At 39.0% G+C, this 17,768-nt stretch overlaps 1 protein-coding gene across 1 annotated transcript in view; it reads left to right on the top strand.

Moving 5' to 3' along the window:
* Positions 1-17,768, top strand: part of LOC130927306 (protein HEG-like) — a 46,222-nt gene that overhangs the window by 5,506 nt on the left and 22,948 nt on the right. The window contains exons 2-3 of the mRNA XM_057853020.1: positions 4,231-5,161; positions 11,595-12,070. Of these exons, the coding sequence (XP_057709003.1) occupies positions 4,231-5,161; positions 11,595-12,070 (1,407 nt within the window). The remainder of the gene's footprint in view (positions 1-4,230; positions 5,162-11,594; positions 12,071-17,768) is intronic.

Below are 17,768 nucleotides of genomic sequence, written 5' to 3'. Positions count from 1 at the left end.
GGCCTGAATATAAGACAGTGTTTTTTGCATTGAAATAAGACTGAAAAAGTGGGGGTCGTCTTATATTCGTGGTCTAGACATTATACCCATTCACGACGATAGATGGCGCCAGATATCATAGAAGCAATGTTCTGTCATGAGTCATGACATATCTCAGCTACTCTCAAGTTTAACCAGTTTGCATTATTTTATTGCAATGTTTTTCCCAATTCAGATTTCTTTCAAGACTACAGTTACAGTTAGACTTCACTTTGATGGTTAATGCAGTTATTGCAATTTAGTTGTTTTATCTCAATAGATTAGTTTATTTACATTTCAAAAACCAGAAGCCATTCATTTACGAATGTGATTGCCCTTTAGTTTACATATTTAGTGTTCAGATATTAAGATTTGAATGAGGCAAAATTACATGCTTTTTCTCTCAAATATATTGTTATAATCATTTGTTTCAGATGTACAGTAATTAGTTTCTGTATAAAAATTAATTTGGTGTTCAAAAAGCCTTTTTTCAAACTTGAGTCTTGAAAAAGAGGGGGTCGTCTTATAATCAGGGCCATCTTATTTTCGGACCAATACGGTAATTATATGTACAGTATATGACAGTGAAAATTTATATACAGTAATTTGAATATTCAACTCAAACATAGAAGGAAAATAAAATGAACCAGCACATAGTGCACATTTTAAGGCAGGGGGGGGTCTAATTTCATCATTTGTTTCTAAATTACATTCTATAAATTCCTTTCTAGTGTACTAGGCTCGTGTGTAATACTTCTTCTTGACATTTGAATCCCTCAGTGTCTCTATCTCAGTAGTTATTGGAAGGAAAACAATAAAGTAGAAGTTGTCGCCATGTGTCCAACATGTGGAGAAACTCTACTCAAACCTCCAGAATCTGACAAAATATTGCTAACAAATGTTCCTCATACTGTGTGTTCCCAACTGCATACCACCATACCGTTGCATCATACAATTTGCTTGATAATTCTTACACAAGTTAGTTTAAAGCCACATGCAAGGATCGAAGGTTAGAATGAGTGCGTTTGAATTTGTGCTAATTGAGGCACTAGTTTAATCTTCTGAGTGTAAAGAGTATGTTGCATTTTTGCAATTCAACAAGTAGATGAAATTAAAGTTAACTGTGCTCAGCAGATTCTGGTATTTTTTTGTTTTTTACTTTGTTACAAGATACATATTTTTTTATTCAGCCGAGATTTGGGTGGTATTTAAAAGCACAGTGAGGCGTCTGTTCATGATTAAGAAAAATGCAACAAATGATTGATATAGGAGATAATTCAAACATTAGCCATAAAGTTGGTTAGTTGTCATTTACAAGCCTCTTACTACTTGCCACGTTACACCCATATGTTGTTCATCTTGGAGAAACCCAAGCCAAAATAGGGTAAAATGTAACATTACTTGCGTTTTTTCAAACCCCGCCCCTTACATAAAAATAAATGCATCTAAACAACACAGTTGGTATTTTTGTTGACTTTTTCTTGTTAAGTCAAGAATGAAATTCAGTCGTAATTCCAGTGGTTAGTGGGTTTAAAAACAACTCTTTGAACTGCAAGGCTCACATCCATAAGCGTCGCTCTTCTGTCTTTTGCTCAGTGCTCACTCAGCTTTAGGAAGGAAGCGACGGATCCCCAGAGGAGACATTTGCCGCCATATTTAGGCTTTCAAGCTGATGTTAGAGTAGAAAACTCCGCCTGCCAATTGTTCTCCACCCAGAAATGTTGCCTCTGCTCTGCTGCAAACAGCAGGAGTCCTCACATCATCAGCTATAAAGCTGTCTGTGTGTCTGACAGTCTCATAGTGACCATATTGCATCATAGTACTGACTAAGATGGTTGTACTGTATAAATGTATTTCAGCACTGACCAATTGGGGTTGCAGCAATTAATTATTTTACTAGTTGATTAATCGATCAAATAGTTTTTTTGAATAATCGAGTAATCGGATTAGGAACATTTAATGGGTTGCAGAAGGAATTTTAGGAAAAGTAAAACAACAGCTTGCTAAGAATTGCACTTTCAAAAGAGCATTAATGAGCATACGACAGGAGAAAAAAAAAGTCTTAAATAGCGTTATTATGTGAATTAGAATCATATTTTGAGACGATTTGACAATATACAACAATTTAGCAAAGCGCAGATGATGAGAAATTAGTTTTTTAATCTGCCGGTTAGACACGCCTACCATTATAGGGCTTGAGCGTCCCCTACAGGTGGATGACGTCAGCGGGAGACTGGGCTCATCGGTTTTACTATTCAGCCCATTGAGGGGGAATTATTCAGAACGAGGAAAACGCGACGAAGAGAGCCGCAAAATGTCATTGTTTCAGTCTCTCTACTCCAATATTTTTACAGGATATTCTTTTTATCCAAGAATTTTTCCCCAATAGCTAAATAAATGGCTTGAGAAGGACCAGTCAGCCTGTCGAGGGGGAACTATTCACAACGAGGAAAACGCGACGAAGAGAGCTGCAAAATGTCATTGTTTCTGTCTCTTTACTTCAATATTTTTACAGGATATTCTTTTTATCCAAGTATTTCCCCAATTGCTAAATAAATAGCATGGTCATGACAAATAACAGTGAAATGATAAAAATGCACTTATTCAGGACGACATGGCAAAATTACTCCATAATGGTCAAAACTGTCGACTTCCCCTTTACTGTCGCACCTCCCGAACGATATTTTATGACACCTAAATCGGACATATGTCATTTCTCTTCCCTGGCTTCGGAGAATGTAAACAAACCAAGAGGCCTGACAGCTAGCCAACATGCTAACCCGAACCGAGTGATGTTTCAAAGTCTTCGAAGCGGAAAATCACACATAACTAGCCCGGATTATTTGACATGACGACTGGGTTGTCGTTTGTCTTCGCGGATCGGCAACCCGCCTGGCAGAGAGCAATTTACAGTTCGTTCCCCGGAGGAGGGCGGCTGCAGTTGTTGTGCAGCTAACGTGCAGCTAATGTGCTTGAGGAGAGCTTTTTATATGCCTATCAATGATCAAATGTAAGTAGTCCTTTATTTAAAGAAAGTTTGTAGTGTTTACTCTGTAATCGCTGTATTAATATTTGACATAATACAAAACAAGATGTTTACTCACTTCCTCGTAAGTCCAATGGTCCCACAGTAGTAGGGCTTGGCCAATATCCACGGTGAATGGGAACCTTTTGAAACTCCAAAAAGGCGCACACGCCTCTCCCACATAAAGCAAGATTTTTCTGCAGCCATTTGGCTGGCGTGATGCGAAAAATAAACGTATTAATCCGCAAAATCAGCTGAATCCTTAGTCCTCATACACAACAGTATGGCTGTTTAGTGAAGAGGACGCCTTCACCCGTACCCGTCACAGCGCCCTCCTCCTCAATGCAAGACCGAAGCCGGAAGTCACTCATTTTCATGGCGCGGGATTAAAAAAACTAAATAAATATAGCGATCGCTTCCACACACATCCAAGCGTCCATATCATTCAGGAGCATAAAATACTGCGTGTAGTATGCAATAAACATGCTTTTTCGTGTCACATGCACTTTAAATACGATTACAAAATGAAATTCCTGAGTGTTCCTTCAAACTATGCAGAACTGCACTTTCATTTAAAAATAAATTATAATACCTGAGTTTAGCCACAAATGGTATAAAAAAAATAATAAATGAAATTATAATACCTGAGTTTAGCCACAAATGGTATAAAAAAAATAATAAATGAGAATCTAAGTACAACAAGAGAACAATCGGATAACTTGCACAGCAAAAGGCCGCGAGCTTAAATGCTATAAAATGCTAACGTTTATTTTTGCAATGCTCTTAACAAATTGTTCAAACACATATTCCCACAAAAAAACGGCTAAATATAACTATAAACTAAATTACGAATGCATAAAAAAATCTATTAGTTTAAATAAAAAAATTACCATATCTCGGTTTTAACATGGAGCAGCTAGATTCAGCCAGATTAAATGTGTTATGTTTTATTGTTGCCACTAGAAGGCAGTGTATCCACCTAAATCAATAAAACTAAATGCAAACACTTTCAAAACTGTCCATTACAATGCCACTCTAATTAAACGAATACTCGAAGCAGCAAAATTTGATTCGAAGCTTTATTCTAATCGAATTACTTGAGTTAATCGATTAATCGTTGCAGCACTACTGACAATATTTAAATATCATCTGTAAATGAGTCTAAAAGCAATTGTTTTATGTTTCAGACACTGAGCAAACACAAACCACAAGAGAAATAAGTGCAAAATCGCTGGAGACTGTTCATGGATCCACTGAGTCATTCACGTCCTCCCTGGTCGGCACCTCTTCTGAGACCGGCAGTAGCAGCAAAAGCTGGAGTGATGCTTCACAAACCAAAAACCTGCCTAGTGTCCCGGCCGGTGTGTCCAACAAAGAACTGTTTTCCCGTATGTCGACACAGGACTCCTCTAATCTCCATCTTGGAGAAGTCATCCCCTTCAGGTCGCAGACTCAAACCCTCACAGACAGCATCTTCACCTCAACCACCATCAGCCGGGCTGGAGAGAGGACCCTGCTATCTGTCACCTCTTCTTCCTCTAAGAACAGTTCCTCCTCCTCAGTCTTTACAGAGGGCTCAAACTCTCATCAACCCTCCTCTACTTGGAGCATTCCATCTCCAGGTGGAGCAAAGACTGAAGACTACACTCACAGTGTACAGTCCACTGAAGAAACAGAAGCCCTTTTGCGCACTCAGTCGTCATTTCCCGAAGCATCCCAAGGAACCCAAACCCTTGCCGGACATCTGAATGCCACTGGACATCAACACATGCTAACATCAGAGGCAACTTCACTCTCGACGCCCAGCATGTCCAGCACCGAAAAATCAAATGACTACTTCTACTCCACATATCCAGCGGTATCGCCCGTGAAGAATCCCACTTTCGTACCCAACCAGGAGTCCACAGTGGAACCTTTCACTGAATCTTCTAGGGTGACCATAAGCTATAGCTCTCAGAACACTGGCTTGAGCACAGAGATTTTATCTAGAAGCGAGGAGGAACACTTTACTTTCACCACAGCTCCCCCACTGATTAGTGGTACGACAAATCAGTATGACACCCACATGAAATCAACTGACGACTTCATCACTACAACATCAGTCGCTGTAACTGACAGGTAAGTTATTATTATTATTATTTTTTTTACTCCATAAATTAATACACTTGTGCAGAGGTTCTTAAATGATATTTATATAATTACTATGGGGTAAATATTAGCATATGCTTTGATTTTAACTTTAACTTTCTAAATTTTTTAGTTAAATAGGTTAATCCATTATCAAATTTTCACCAAATTTATCGACCTCTATGACTTTTACCTCATTACATATCTATATTACAAAAAATATCCTGCAAGTGTAATAATAATAATCACTTTACACGGGTAGACAATAAGGGAAATTAAGTTCACTGGTCCCACTATAAAAATCACTGGCCCAGGTCAACGCGTCACTTATTGATCCCAATAATCACGAAAAAGAACAATTTGCTTGAATAACATTCATTTTTTCGCGGTAGATAATGAAAAGTGCAGCAAAACGGTGCAAAAACATGAATCTAGTGTACCATATTTTTTGGACTATAAGTCGCAGTTTTTTTAATAGTTTGCCTGGGGGTGCGACTTATACTCAGGAGCGACTTATGTGTGAAATTATTAACACATTATGATATCATTTCACATGTTATTTTGGTGTTTTGGAGTGACACTGATGGTTTGGTAAACTTCTTAGCATGTTCTTTATGCTATAGTTTTCTCAATAACTTAATAGCTATGGCCAAGTTCGCGTTCTGCCGTGTGTTCAATTGTATTATTGACTTATTTATATTGAAATGCATGCTTTTAGTTTGTGGCGCTTTCACGCCCATGTGGGGGCGTACTTGCACTCGTTTGTGTGAAGAAGAGCGCTCACACGCCAGAAGAAGACCGACAGCTACGTAGCTGAGTGAGTGGGTGAGTTAGCGAGAGAGAAACACGGCTGCGAACCTACGTTCATTGTTTATGCTTGTAAAATAGCTCTACAGAGGCAACGCCTGTGTATCATCTTTTCTGTTGTTGTTGTGTGTTTTCCACCCGCGATCGGACACTTAGAGCCAGTTGTGTGGTTGTTTGAACGATGCGCTAATACTAGCAAGCGCATGCTAACCGTTTGTGTCATGTCATTGCTGTAAAAGCACCAAATTATCATTTATTTACGTCGATGCGAACCTGTTTGGTATCGAGGACGAAATTGATTCAGCAAATTATACGGACGTCCAGCATCGTCATTTGGGAGTTTAGCCCGCTGAATAGCCAGGACCGAACAGTAGGGTCCTGGTGAAGACAGTATATTCGCATTTCGTTGTTCATGCACTGTACACTGTACATTTATTCAGCATGTTGTTCTCTATTTTATTTTTTATATTAAATTGCCTTTCAAGATGACATGTCTGTTCTATGTGTTGGATTTTATCAAGTAAATTTCCCCCCAAAAATGCGACTTATACTCCGGTGCGACTTGAATATGTTTTTTTTCTCTTCGTTGGGCATTTTATAGCTGGTGCGACTTATAGACCCTACCCACGTGACGTCACAACTCCTTCCTCCTGACTGGTGCCGCCCATTTGTCCGTCAACACATCATGTTTACCTGTTACGGCTACGTACATTCCTCCTATTTACGACGTGTTTTTCTGCTCGTTAACATTAATAATCAAAATGGTGAAGGCGTGTGTGGTGGTCGGTTGCAATAACAGAGAAGATAGACGGAGAAGACGGAGAGACTTGAAGTTCTACCGGATTCCGAGAGACCCTGAGAGAAGAGAGCGAGATGGGCTGCTGCAATTCAACGAGAAAACTGGGCTCCAAACGATTACCACAGATTATGTAGTAGTCATTTTATATCTGGTAAGATGCATTTAATATATATTTAGAGGGTTTTGGGCTGACAACCACAATTAAGATCATTGCTAGGCTAATCGCCGACAACATACACGTATGTATGCAGTGAGAGTGCTATCGCTAAACCATATAAACATTAAAAGCCCTAACTCCATTGACAAACGACATGAAATACATTAGACTTGACAGTGGATGTTAGCAATAACAAAAGATTTTGAATTGAAAATTTCATAACTCACCTTTCCAAGCACAAGATAGATTCCTGGCGAATTTTCGTGGACGAGGACCTGTTTCACCCAACCAGCAACGAAGTATTTATAAGCCTCCAAGCTCTTAAAGTTTTTCAAACTTTCGTGAGAATAGGCTGATTTTGTGTGAACAAGATAGTTGTACATATCAGGGTAGCTAGCAGATATCAGGCAAATACGGCAGAGACAGCGGGTCGAAAAACATCGATTTAGGCATCAAATATGGATCTGGCGAATGGATAAACTGAAGCTTTTCCACATAACGCCTTTTATGCAACGCATCAAGTGAGTTTACGGCATCCGAAAGCACCGGGTCTTCCATGAAATGCATTATAAATTGCTCGATCAATTGAGACCATTGATAATACAGACACAAAATGACGGACAAGGGGGCGGAACCATACAGCGAGCACGTGATTTTTTGACGTTGGTGGGTAGGGTCTATACTGAGGCGCGACTTGTACTCCAAAAAATAAGGTAAATAATCCTATTCCAAAACTAAAATGATGTTTATAATTGTATAATTTTTGTGTCACGTCGGTGTGTAACAATCTGGTATGTGGCGTCAGATTTTACCCGTTCTTTGCATGGCCCACCAACCCAGAACACGAATAATCCGACCAGAAACATGAATAAACCCAAATCAACTCCACTGACCACTTACACATATTTTATTTAGGGCTGTCAAGTTTATCGCAAGAAGGGGCGGTAATTAACTTTTTTAATTAATCATGTTAAAATATTTGATGCGTAGAATTAACGCATGCACCGAATGACCTGTTCATACGTTACCTCAAACAGTTTACAATGACGCCGTTTTAGCAAATTGAGAGCGAAAAGGCAGAGAAATGCGAGTGGACACAGGCGTTCATTGGACTTCGCCTTTTATTGGCCTAAGCTTTGGCAGCCACTACTAACAGTCAAGGTTGCCCAACTACCCATCATGCATTTAGTCGGAGCAAGAGACCATCTTTTTCTTAACACGCTTAATTGAACACAACGCAGAAAATATTGTATAACATTTGCAGCCACTACTGAAAGTCATGGTTACCCACCTACCCATCATGCATTTGGGCGGAGCATGAGACAATCTTTTCTTACCAAGGCTATTTGAACACAACGCAGAACATACTGTATACCATTTGCAGCCACTACTTACAATCATGGTTGCCTAACTTCCAATCATGCATTTGGGCAGAGCAGGAGACGTTCTTTTTCTTAACACGCCATATTGGACACAACGCAGAACATACTGTATACCATTTGCAGCCACCACTGACAGTCACGGTTGCCCAACTTCCCATCATGCATTTGGACGGAACAGTTAAGTCGCTAAAGTATCATTTAGTGAAAGCACAACAAAAACTAGGCCTGAAAGCAGGACTGAATGGGCCCTCGCAATCTATCGCAACTTGGATGTCACGCAACTCGGACAGTGTGCAGGTCAGGGTGGTGGCAGATCGTCCTCTCTAATCATCTCATCAGAACCTAACGAGCTCGAAAGTCGCCTCTTTACATTCACATACCTAAGAGATAAAAACCCCTATTGGAGAGAGTACTACAAAAAAGGACCAAATAAAGGGTCGTCACGGCAACAGACAGAGACATGTGGACATGGGCCGTAAAATAAGTATTTCAAAAGGTCTTGAAACTACAATGACCAACCAAAAAAGAACTGGACATATATTAGAAAAATGAGTGACTTTCTATTGCCACTAGTTGGCGCTGTAGGGTTGATGCAAATGACCCCTACAGGACCCTTCAGAGTATGACACAACAAGCACGAGATGTTTGGCGCAGATATGTTGTAGAAGTTATGACTGTTCAAAACTTGTGGTGAGACGAAATGGCTTCAGTCATTTTCACTTCTCCTGTTGGACTCTTCTCCTTCAACCAAACCTCAGTATTTTTCATCAGGCACCTGAACACATGTCTTATGGCTCCCCTGATGCAGGTTTCAGGTGAATATATTTTTTTTCCTTGGAGGAGGAGCCTGTTTAGTAAAAAAAGTCATTTCCTGTTCCCAATAGGGGGCGCCTAATGGGTAATGTTTCAATGCACTCGTGTTAAGGGTGGGATCCCGCACATACATGCCAGATATGAAAAAGATTGAACATTGTATCAAGGAGCTATTAGTCTTTTACTGAGTTTGTCATTTTGCTGAAAAAATGGCCGACTTTGGCACCACGCCCAGGTCAGACCCATGAATGAAAATGCACCATTTTGAAAATTTTAGATCTCCTATGCCTCCTGAACAGTCTCACAAATTTTGAAAATGATCCAACTAACTCCCTCTGTGACAAGGTCTCAAATGTGCACCCTGTTAATTGATAAAAATTTCACATTCGATCAAAATACCCAATTTCATGTTGGGTTTGGAATATGGGTTCATGAGACTTTTTGAGCAGTTTTGCACAAGGTATCGACTCCCCAAATTTCATTGCTCTACGTTAAAAAAAACCTAATAGGAAACGCCTTTTGGAAAAATTCAAGGGGGCGCCACTGAGCCATTTTGTTACATTTTTTTGTAATGTCGTAAGATTATCGAAATCCACGCAAAGCCACATGTATGTGCAAAATTTGGTGAGTTTTCGTGCATGTTCAGGCCTCCAAATATAAACTGTACTACAAATGGATAAAAAATTCACATTCGATCCAAAATAACCGATTTCCTGTTGGGTTTGGGATATGGTGCCAATGCTTTTTTGGAGCGGTTTTGGACAAGGTATAGACTCCCCAAATTTCATCGCTCTACGCTGACAGACCCTAATGTTATAGGACAATTTTAAAATTTCAAGGGGGCGCCACTGAGCCATTTTGTTACATTTTTTTTGCAACATTGCAAAATTATCAAAATTTACATTCTTCCGCACGTATGTGCAGATTTTGGTGACTTTTCGTGCATGTTCAGGCCTCCAAATTGGCCGTTTTCATTTGCCCTGAAAAAAAAAAAAAAATCCTTTGCAAAACAATAGGGTCTCTGCACGCTTAGTGCTCGGGCCCTAATAATATCCCTATCTCTCAAAAAATAATGTTCACAAAAAGAAAAGCGCTCAATTCAAAGAGAACTGGTACTTGTGTACAGTATGTTGAATATTTATGTCCGTCTTGTGTCTTATCTTTCCATTCCAACAATAATTTGCAGAAAAATATGGCATATTTTAGAAATGGTTTGAATTGCGATTAATCACGATGAATTAATTTTTAAGCTGTGATTAAGTCGATTAAAATTTTTAATCGTCTGACAGCCCTAATTTTAATGTTTTCGGGATACAAACACACACACACACACAAAAAAACAAAAAACAAACACACATTTTTTCCTCAGGAGCTCCAGGGGTAACGGGCCCGCGAGAGAGCCCTGTGCTTGGGCGAAGCTTTCCTGTCTTCACCTTGCTGCCCACTAGAAGGCTGCCCTCGTTTGTCGTGGACACAATTTAGAAGTCTAAGAGATGACTACGGCAATATTGGCTAACAATTTTCAAGCTAGACTGCCGTTATGACGATGTTTTCTTCGTAGTTATGCGAACGAATTATCACGTTATGTTCATACCATATGTTTCACATATTCGTTAACTTTCCTCCAACTTACTTGTCTGCACATGTGGGCATGGATCAGCACACCTCACAGCAAAACTCGTTTTTTGTATCATTGTAGCTGAGCCGATTTCAGCGGTCTCGCCACTGGGGCTGAAACTTTATCTCCCTTTTCTTTTCATATTGGAAATCACTTTCCCTGAACTCCTTCGGGGATTTTCTCTGTCTTGAGTGGTCCTTTTTTCCCCCGGTGCTTGGCTGAATGCTGGGGGTTTCAGAAACATGTCGTCTTGTAGTATAACGTTAGGTGGCTACTTACATCCTGACAATCAGTCAGAAGCACCTATCAGGTGAGGGAGGGAGCGAGCGAGCGAACGAGGTGTGTATATGCCCTACGGAGAGCAACGGCTGGCAGCATACACTGTAATGCTGTCCGATATTGGGATAGTGTAACGTAATCAAAACATTTTTGTTTTTTTAATCGACACATTACTTTTGCTGGCTAGTGGTTGGAGCATTCTGATGGCCCTGACGGTTTTAAAAGTACGTCCGGGCCATTTTTACTGTCGACCCCTGCCTTTACCAGTTTTTGATTAATCTTGAACACAATCATACAGGGTTACGGAACCGAATATGTAACCTCCACCTACTTACTTGTGAAGGCAACAAAAAAAAATCAGCAAATTTGCTGGTCGGAGTAGCATGAGTAGATGAAAAATGCCTTTTTTGTTTTAGAGGCAAAATTTCACCACGCCTTTTGTCTGAAGTCATCTTAGACATAGATATGCATGATATAATTTTTTCTGTTTTTTGAATTGGTTTGAACTTGTTCGACTGTGAAATTATTAAAAAAAAATAAGCATGTCTCTTAATTTTTACTCCTAACAGATCTGAAATAACAGTAGCGGATAAAAGTACATCAATTAGGTCCACCAGCAGCTCTCTACTCCTCGCCACTTCGTCTTCCAAGCTGAGTAGTACATCGCTCCACTCTACTCCAGAGTCACCCACCCAAGCCATCATCCCTTCCACAACGTCTATAACCAGCACCCCCACACTGGCTCGACATAGCACTGCAGCCCCAACTACTCCTTTCTCCAACACTGACCGAAGCCTGTCGTCATCAGCCGGGATTGTGGAGACCACTGACGTCACCACCTCGATTCTGGAAACGAGCACAGCCACCGTGGTCGTCACCACACCGACCCAAAGCCGACGCACTACTGTTCCTTACATCCTCAGCGACCCGACAAGAAGCCCGGGGTCTCTCTACACCACTCAAAAACAAACAGACAGGGTGACCACAGAGGGAGTGACGACAACAACACCCACTCATGTCCTAGCCACGAAGGCAACTCCAACAAGTGAGTAATAACCAAGTGGTATTTTAAATTTTGGAAAAAAAACAAAAAAAACCCCAAACATCATATACCGAGTATACTGTAAATTAACATGAAACATGCTGGCAGAACTTTAACTCATTGACTGCCAGGGCGATTGACGTCCAATCCATTTGAACTGGATGGGCTGGCAGCAAAGGAACAAATATTTTTTCGCTGGCAGCCCTCCCAGTTCAAATTGACTGCACGCTTACTGGTGATTAACCAATTTTAATCTAGTCTACTAGCAGAGAGGGACAGTAACACATTACATTTACTCCGGTACATTTACTTGAGTAAGTTTTTGAGGAAAAATGTCCTTTTAAGAGTAATTTTATCACGCCATATTTTTTGCTTTTACTTGAATAGATTCATGAAGAAGAAACGCTACTATTACCCTGCTACTTTGGACTAAACTACCAGTTTCACCAATGAGATGACGCAATCATAATCACATGAGTCAATTATATCAATCATATGCAACAATAAAGTCATATAACAGTCGGACGTCATATGATCACGCCAGCCTGTTCAATCACATAACGTCTTTAAAGCGCTACACAAATTAAACTATTTGACACAGAGTCGACATTACAAGAAAGCGCGGATGTGTTTGAAACTTTCTCTCAGTTTTTGTTTGGCAGCGATTTATTTGACACCGATAGACTCCATTTCAATTGATGGAAGGAATGATGTTTTTTCCTCACTAGAGGGCATGATTGCTCTTTGGACAGGTAATGTTTCATTTTTCTAGTTTGAATTTGATGATTTTTCTTAATTTTTTGGGCTTAATATGGTCATGTAATCAGTTACAGTTATAGCACAGTATAATAATAACAGTTCATATAGATGATGTTGGCTGAGGAAACAAAAAAATATCTGTTTGAAAAATTATCACACTGTAAGCTAGGGGTGTGACAAAATATCGAAATGGTGATATATTGTGGTACTTTGTATCTCAAAAGGTACCGTAATTTCCCGAATATAACGCGCACTTTTTTTCCCCAAAATTTACTCGTAAAATCATGGCTGCGCGTTATTCACGGGTACAGGGACGGAGACAGAAAAAATTCATCATGATTCATGTTCCATTGTAAGCATGGACCAGCACAATATTATCTAATCCGAACGACAGTGATATAATAATCAAGTTTCATGTGGTAAATAATCGTTTTCATGATATTTTTCACATCTAATAAAATTAAAATGTTTTTTGTACTATTCATTTATTATTTACCGGTACATTTTTCTTACCTTTGCGTTGCAACATGGCGGCACACGGCGATGTTGTCTTTAAGAGAACGGATACAGCGATCCGTTTCGTATCGATGTTGACCGTGTGGCAAGCTAGGACAGGAGTCTGAAGAAGAGTGTCGAACCACTGAGCCAAGCCGCGTTGTTTTATTTACATTGAAACTCACAAAGTAACAACGTACGTCTTGCACGCAAATCGCGGGACATTTGTTTACTTCCGGCTGTTCCCTTAACTAAACTCTTCCCCCCCGGGAACTACACAACTTGCCAACATTAGTTCCGCTGTTGAATTCTGTTAAAACTTGCTACAACTCCTTACTTTGTGAAAATTATTATCGTATACTGTGAGCAATTTTAACACCGAAAATTAATATTCTATTTTTTTTTTAAATATTTGACAAAAGGATTTAAAAAAAAAAAAAAAAAAAAGTTCGAGACACGAGACTCATATTTATTGGTGCTAAAATTAGGGTGCGGTTTATGCACGGGTACAAGAATTTTCCCTAGATTTTACAGGTAAAGTTGGGGTGTGCGCTATACACGGGTGCGCCTTATATTCGGGAAATTACGGTAATCGATATGCTCCTGCCAAAAATCAATATATATAAATATAATAATAATATATAAAACATAATGTATAAAAAGGTGTCAATGTTTAAAAAAAAAAAATATATATATACCCAACAAGTAGCTACCCAAATCTTCCACCATCATAGTGTCTCTGTTAACTCTATGGCTGCCATTGATGACTCTAGACACCCAATCATTATAAACTGGGAGGAACCAGAAACCAGAGCATATACAGTAGGAGTGGGAACCTCTTGGTTCCCTTACGATAAGATACGATTTGCGATACAAAGCTCACGATAACAATGATCTGACGATATGGCAATACAACGATTATCGATACATTGGCAGGAAATCATTCTAAGATATTCTACAAGCAACTAATGAACTGGAATGAGTTTATCACTAGTAGACGTCCAATCCATTTGAACTGGGTGGGGTGGCAGCGAATGAAAGAATGTTTATTCGCTGCCATCCCTCCCACTTCAAACAGATTGAACGTCTGTGGCCGTCAGTGGCAGCCAATGCCAGGCAATGAGGTAATTTTGGCCCATGTAAGGTCATTTACCTGTTGATTTTCAGTGACTTCCTGTTGATTATGTGGTATTTTATGGGTCACTTCCTGTTTATTTAGAGTTAAAGAACAGGAAGTGACCTGTTCATTTTGAGTTGCAGAACAGGAAGTGACCTGGGAATCACCCAAATGAATAGGCAGTGGCTCAAACTCAACAGGAAATGGCCTGTAAATGCCTTATAATGAACAGAAAGTGACCTGTAAATGTCCCGAAAATCGGACCGAATCACTGTGAATGCTCTGGTTTTGAATGAACGAACGTTTCCCAGTCTAAATGGATTGGGCGTCGAGCACCGTCAATGGCAGCCTTAGAGTTAACTGAGACACTAATATGGTGAAAGATTTTGGTAGCAACTTGATGGTTCCATTGTTTTTTTTTTTTTTTTTTTTTTAAATATTGACCCCTTTTTAAAACGATTTCTCGATTCTTGACAGGAGCATATCGATAACTTTTTCGAATACAAAGTATCACGATATATCACCATTTCGATATTTTGTCGCATCCCTAATATACAGCCAGTCTATCGGAATTTTGGGGCATTTACAGGTCAATTTTGTTGAGTTTGAGTCACTGACTATTAATTTGGGGGAGATTCTCGGATCACCTCCTGTTCTGTAACCCAAAATCAACAGGAAGTGACCCATTAATGCCCCAAATTCGACAGAAAGTGACTGAAAATCAACAGCAAATGACCTGAAATACCCCCAAATTAAACACGTTGCTTGCCGTTGATCACCATAGACGTCCAATCCGTTTGGCATAGGATGAATGGCAGTGAATGCCCTCCCAGTTCAAATGGATTGGACATCTACTAGGGATAAACTTACAGCAGAAGGATGAAAATAGCTTGTTTTTCCTGTTTATTAGTTGTTTTGTAGAATATTCTAGAATGATTTCCTGACCAATGTATCGATAATCGTTGTATCGTCATATCGTGAGATCGTTATCGGGAGCTTTTTATTGCAAATCGTATCGTATCATGGGGTGCCAAGAGGTTCCCTCCCCCACTATAAACACTTACTCACAAAGTTACTCATCACTTGAGTATTCTTTTCACCTGATACTCACCTCTGTCTACTTGTAATAATCTAATAAACCAATTTAAATTCACAGCAGAAGAATGACAATAGCCACATGATTGGTTGTCTATCATTTTCAGTAGCACTGAAATGGTGAACATAGTCCAGTTCATTTTCTTGATCAGTCATTCTCAAAATTTTCAGGCTCTCCCTCGTGGTATGTTGTTAAACAAAAAAATCCATCAAAATAACCAACTTGGAAATATAGTTTTATAGCAGTCCCAAGCATTCAGGGACAATACAGCTTCTTATATGCCTTCAAATATTTCTTAAAATTTATCCAAGTACTCTTGAATTTTTTTCAGTATTCACGAAATCATTGAAATACTTGTAGATGTACTGAAATACTCCCTAAAAATGATATTAATACGCCTAAATATCCGAAAAATAATTCCTAAACGTCAACTTAATGCTTTCAGGTCTACTGAAACATTCATGAAAGGTTAAATAATTAAAAGAAACAGAGTTATAGATGTACTGAAAAATTAATTGACCAAGTAATTCCTAAAAATTAAATACATTTTTTCTAGATGTCCTGAAATACTTCCTAATGTTTGCTAAATACTAAAATACTCACTAAAGTTTATCTTAATCTCTAGGTGTAAGTACTCTTAAATATAAGGAAATGAAAACTGCACTTAAATAACAATTCAAAATGTACTGCTGATTTTTATGTGTGTTTATATATATATATATATATATATATATATATATATATATATATATATATATATATATATATATATATATATATATATATATATATATATATATATATATATATAATATGGTGTAAGTATTTAAACAATGGCATAAAAGCCACTTAAACAGTATAAACACCTTGTCGCTATACTTAAAAGATTTCTTTGCATATATATATATATATATATATATATGTATATATATATATATATATATATTATATGGTGTAAGTATTTAAACAATGGCATAAAAGCCACTTAAACAGTATAAACACCTTGTCGCTATACTTAAAAGATTTCTTTGCATACGAATACAAGGACGCCCTGTACCCACAGTATTAGTCATATACACATTTTTAGCAGCAATTGACATCCATCCCAGTTTTGTCACTAACGCCTTACTAAGTAACGCGTTACTGTAATCTGATTACTTTCTTTCAGTAAGGAGTAATCTAACGCGTTCATTTTTCCAAAGCAGTAATCTGATTAAAGTTAGTTCACTTCATGTCTGTGCGTGACTATTTTGTTATTGCCTCATAATGTATGTAGAATGAAGAATATTTCAGTCATATACGAAGAGCATTTTGAACAGAGAATGTTCTAAAGGTTCCCGCGACGTGTTTGTTTTCATGGTAACCGCTCACAGTTACGTCCTGTTATGGTCTCAAGTCACACACGCTAAGTCTTTTGGGACTGAGGAAGGCGTATGCCAGCGTGGATGCACATTCAAGCCCAGTGCAGCCACCTGTTTAGATGTGCGAGGGAATGTTGATCTGTGTGCGTCCATGAGTGAATGTGATGATTTTTCCTTCATTCTGGAGGGTTCCAGCGATAGGTTGGAGCTGGTACATGCACGGCCGTTTAGTAGCTTTGCCGTTGCAACGGCGGGTAGTCGTCGCTCAGAGTTGGCAGCATTGTTTACATCAAATTCGTGTTGCACATTTATGCCGCGAGGTGACCTGTTCGTTTACCATCTTTGGGATGTGTTGTCAGTTCGATTGAATGTAAAGTGCTTAGCGACCGCCACGTTTTGTGGCCAAATTGACCGTGTGTGTGTACGGCGTATTTCCGGGTTGTGCGCGCCCGCCCCCACCTTTGTTTTTATTGATCTGTGCAGTTCATTTGCGTGTTATTGATTATTGTGCAGTCAATTTGCATTATTTTACATTGGCACTAATATGCTGTTAACCGTACCCCCTAAACCCTAACCCGAAATTCAGAATTTTTGACATTAGGCTTAATCTTTGAGTTGGCGGGGTTTAATTAATTGGTGGAGTTGATATCAACAAGTTCCATGCAGTTTGTCAGATATTTGTGTGTTTCAGGGCTCCAGAATGACTAAGCTCGCGCGAGTCAATGGTGGTTGAAATCAAGTCCATTGACTAATTAAACCTCTGCTAACTCGAAGATTAAGCCTTATGTGAAAAATTCTGATCGTCCCCTTTAAATTCAATTATCGGAAAGTCAATTACACGCGATTACATTTTTCTGGTGTCATTCTTATGTT

This window comes from Corythoichthys intestinalis, chromosome 12, assembly GCF_030265065.1.
Source record: "Corythoichthys intestinalis isolate RoL2023-P3 chromosome 12, ASM3026506v1, whole genome shotgun sequence".
Lineage (NCBI taxonomy): Eukaryota > Metazoa > Chordata > Actinopteri > Syngnathiformes > Syngnathidae > Corythoichthys > Corythoichthys intestinalis.
This window is presented reverse-complemented; position numbering and strand designations above follow the sequence as displayed.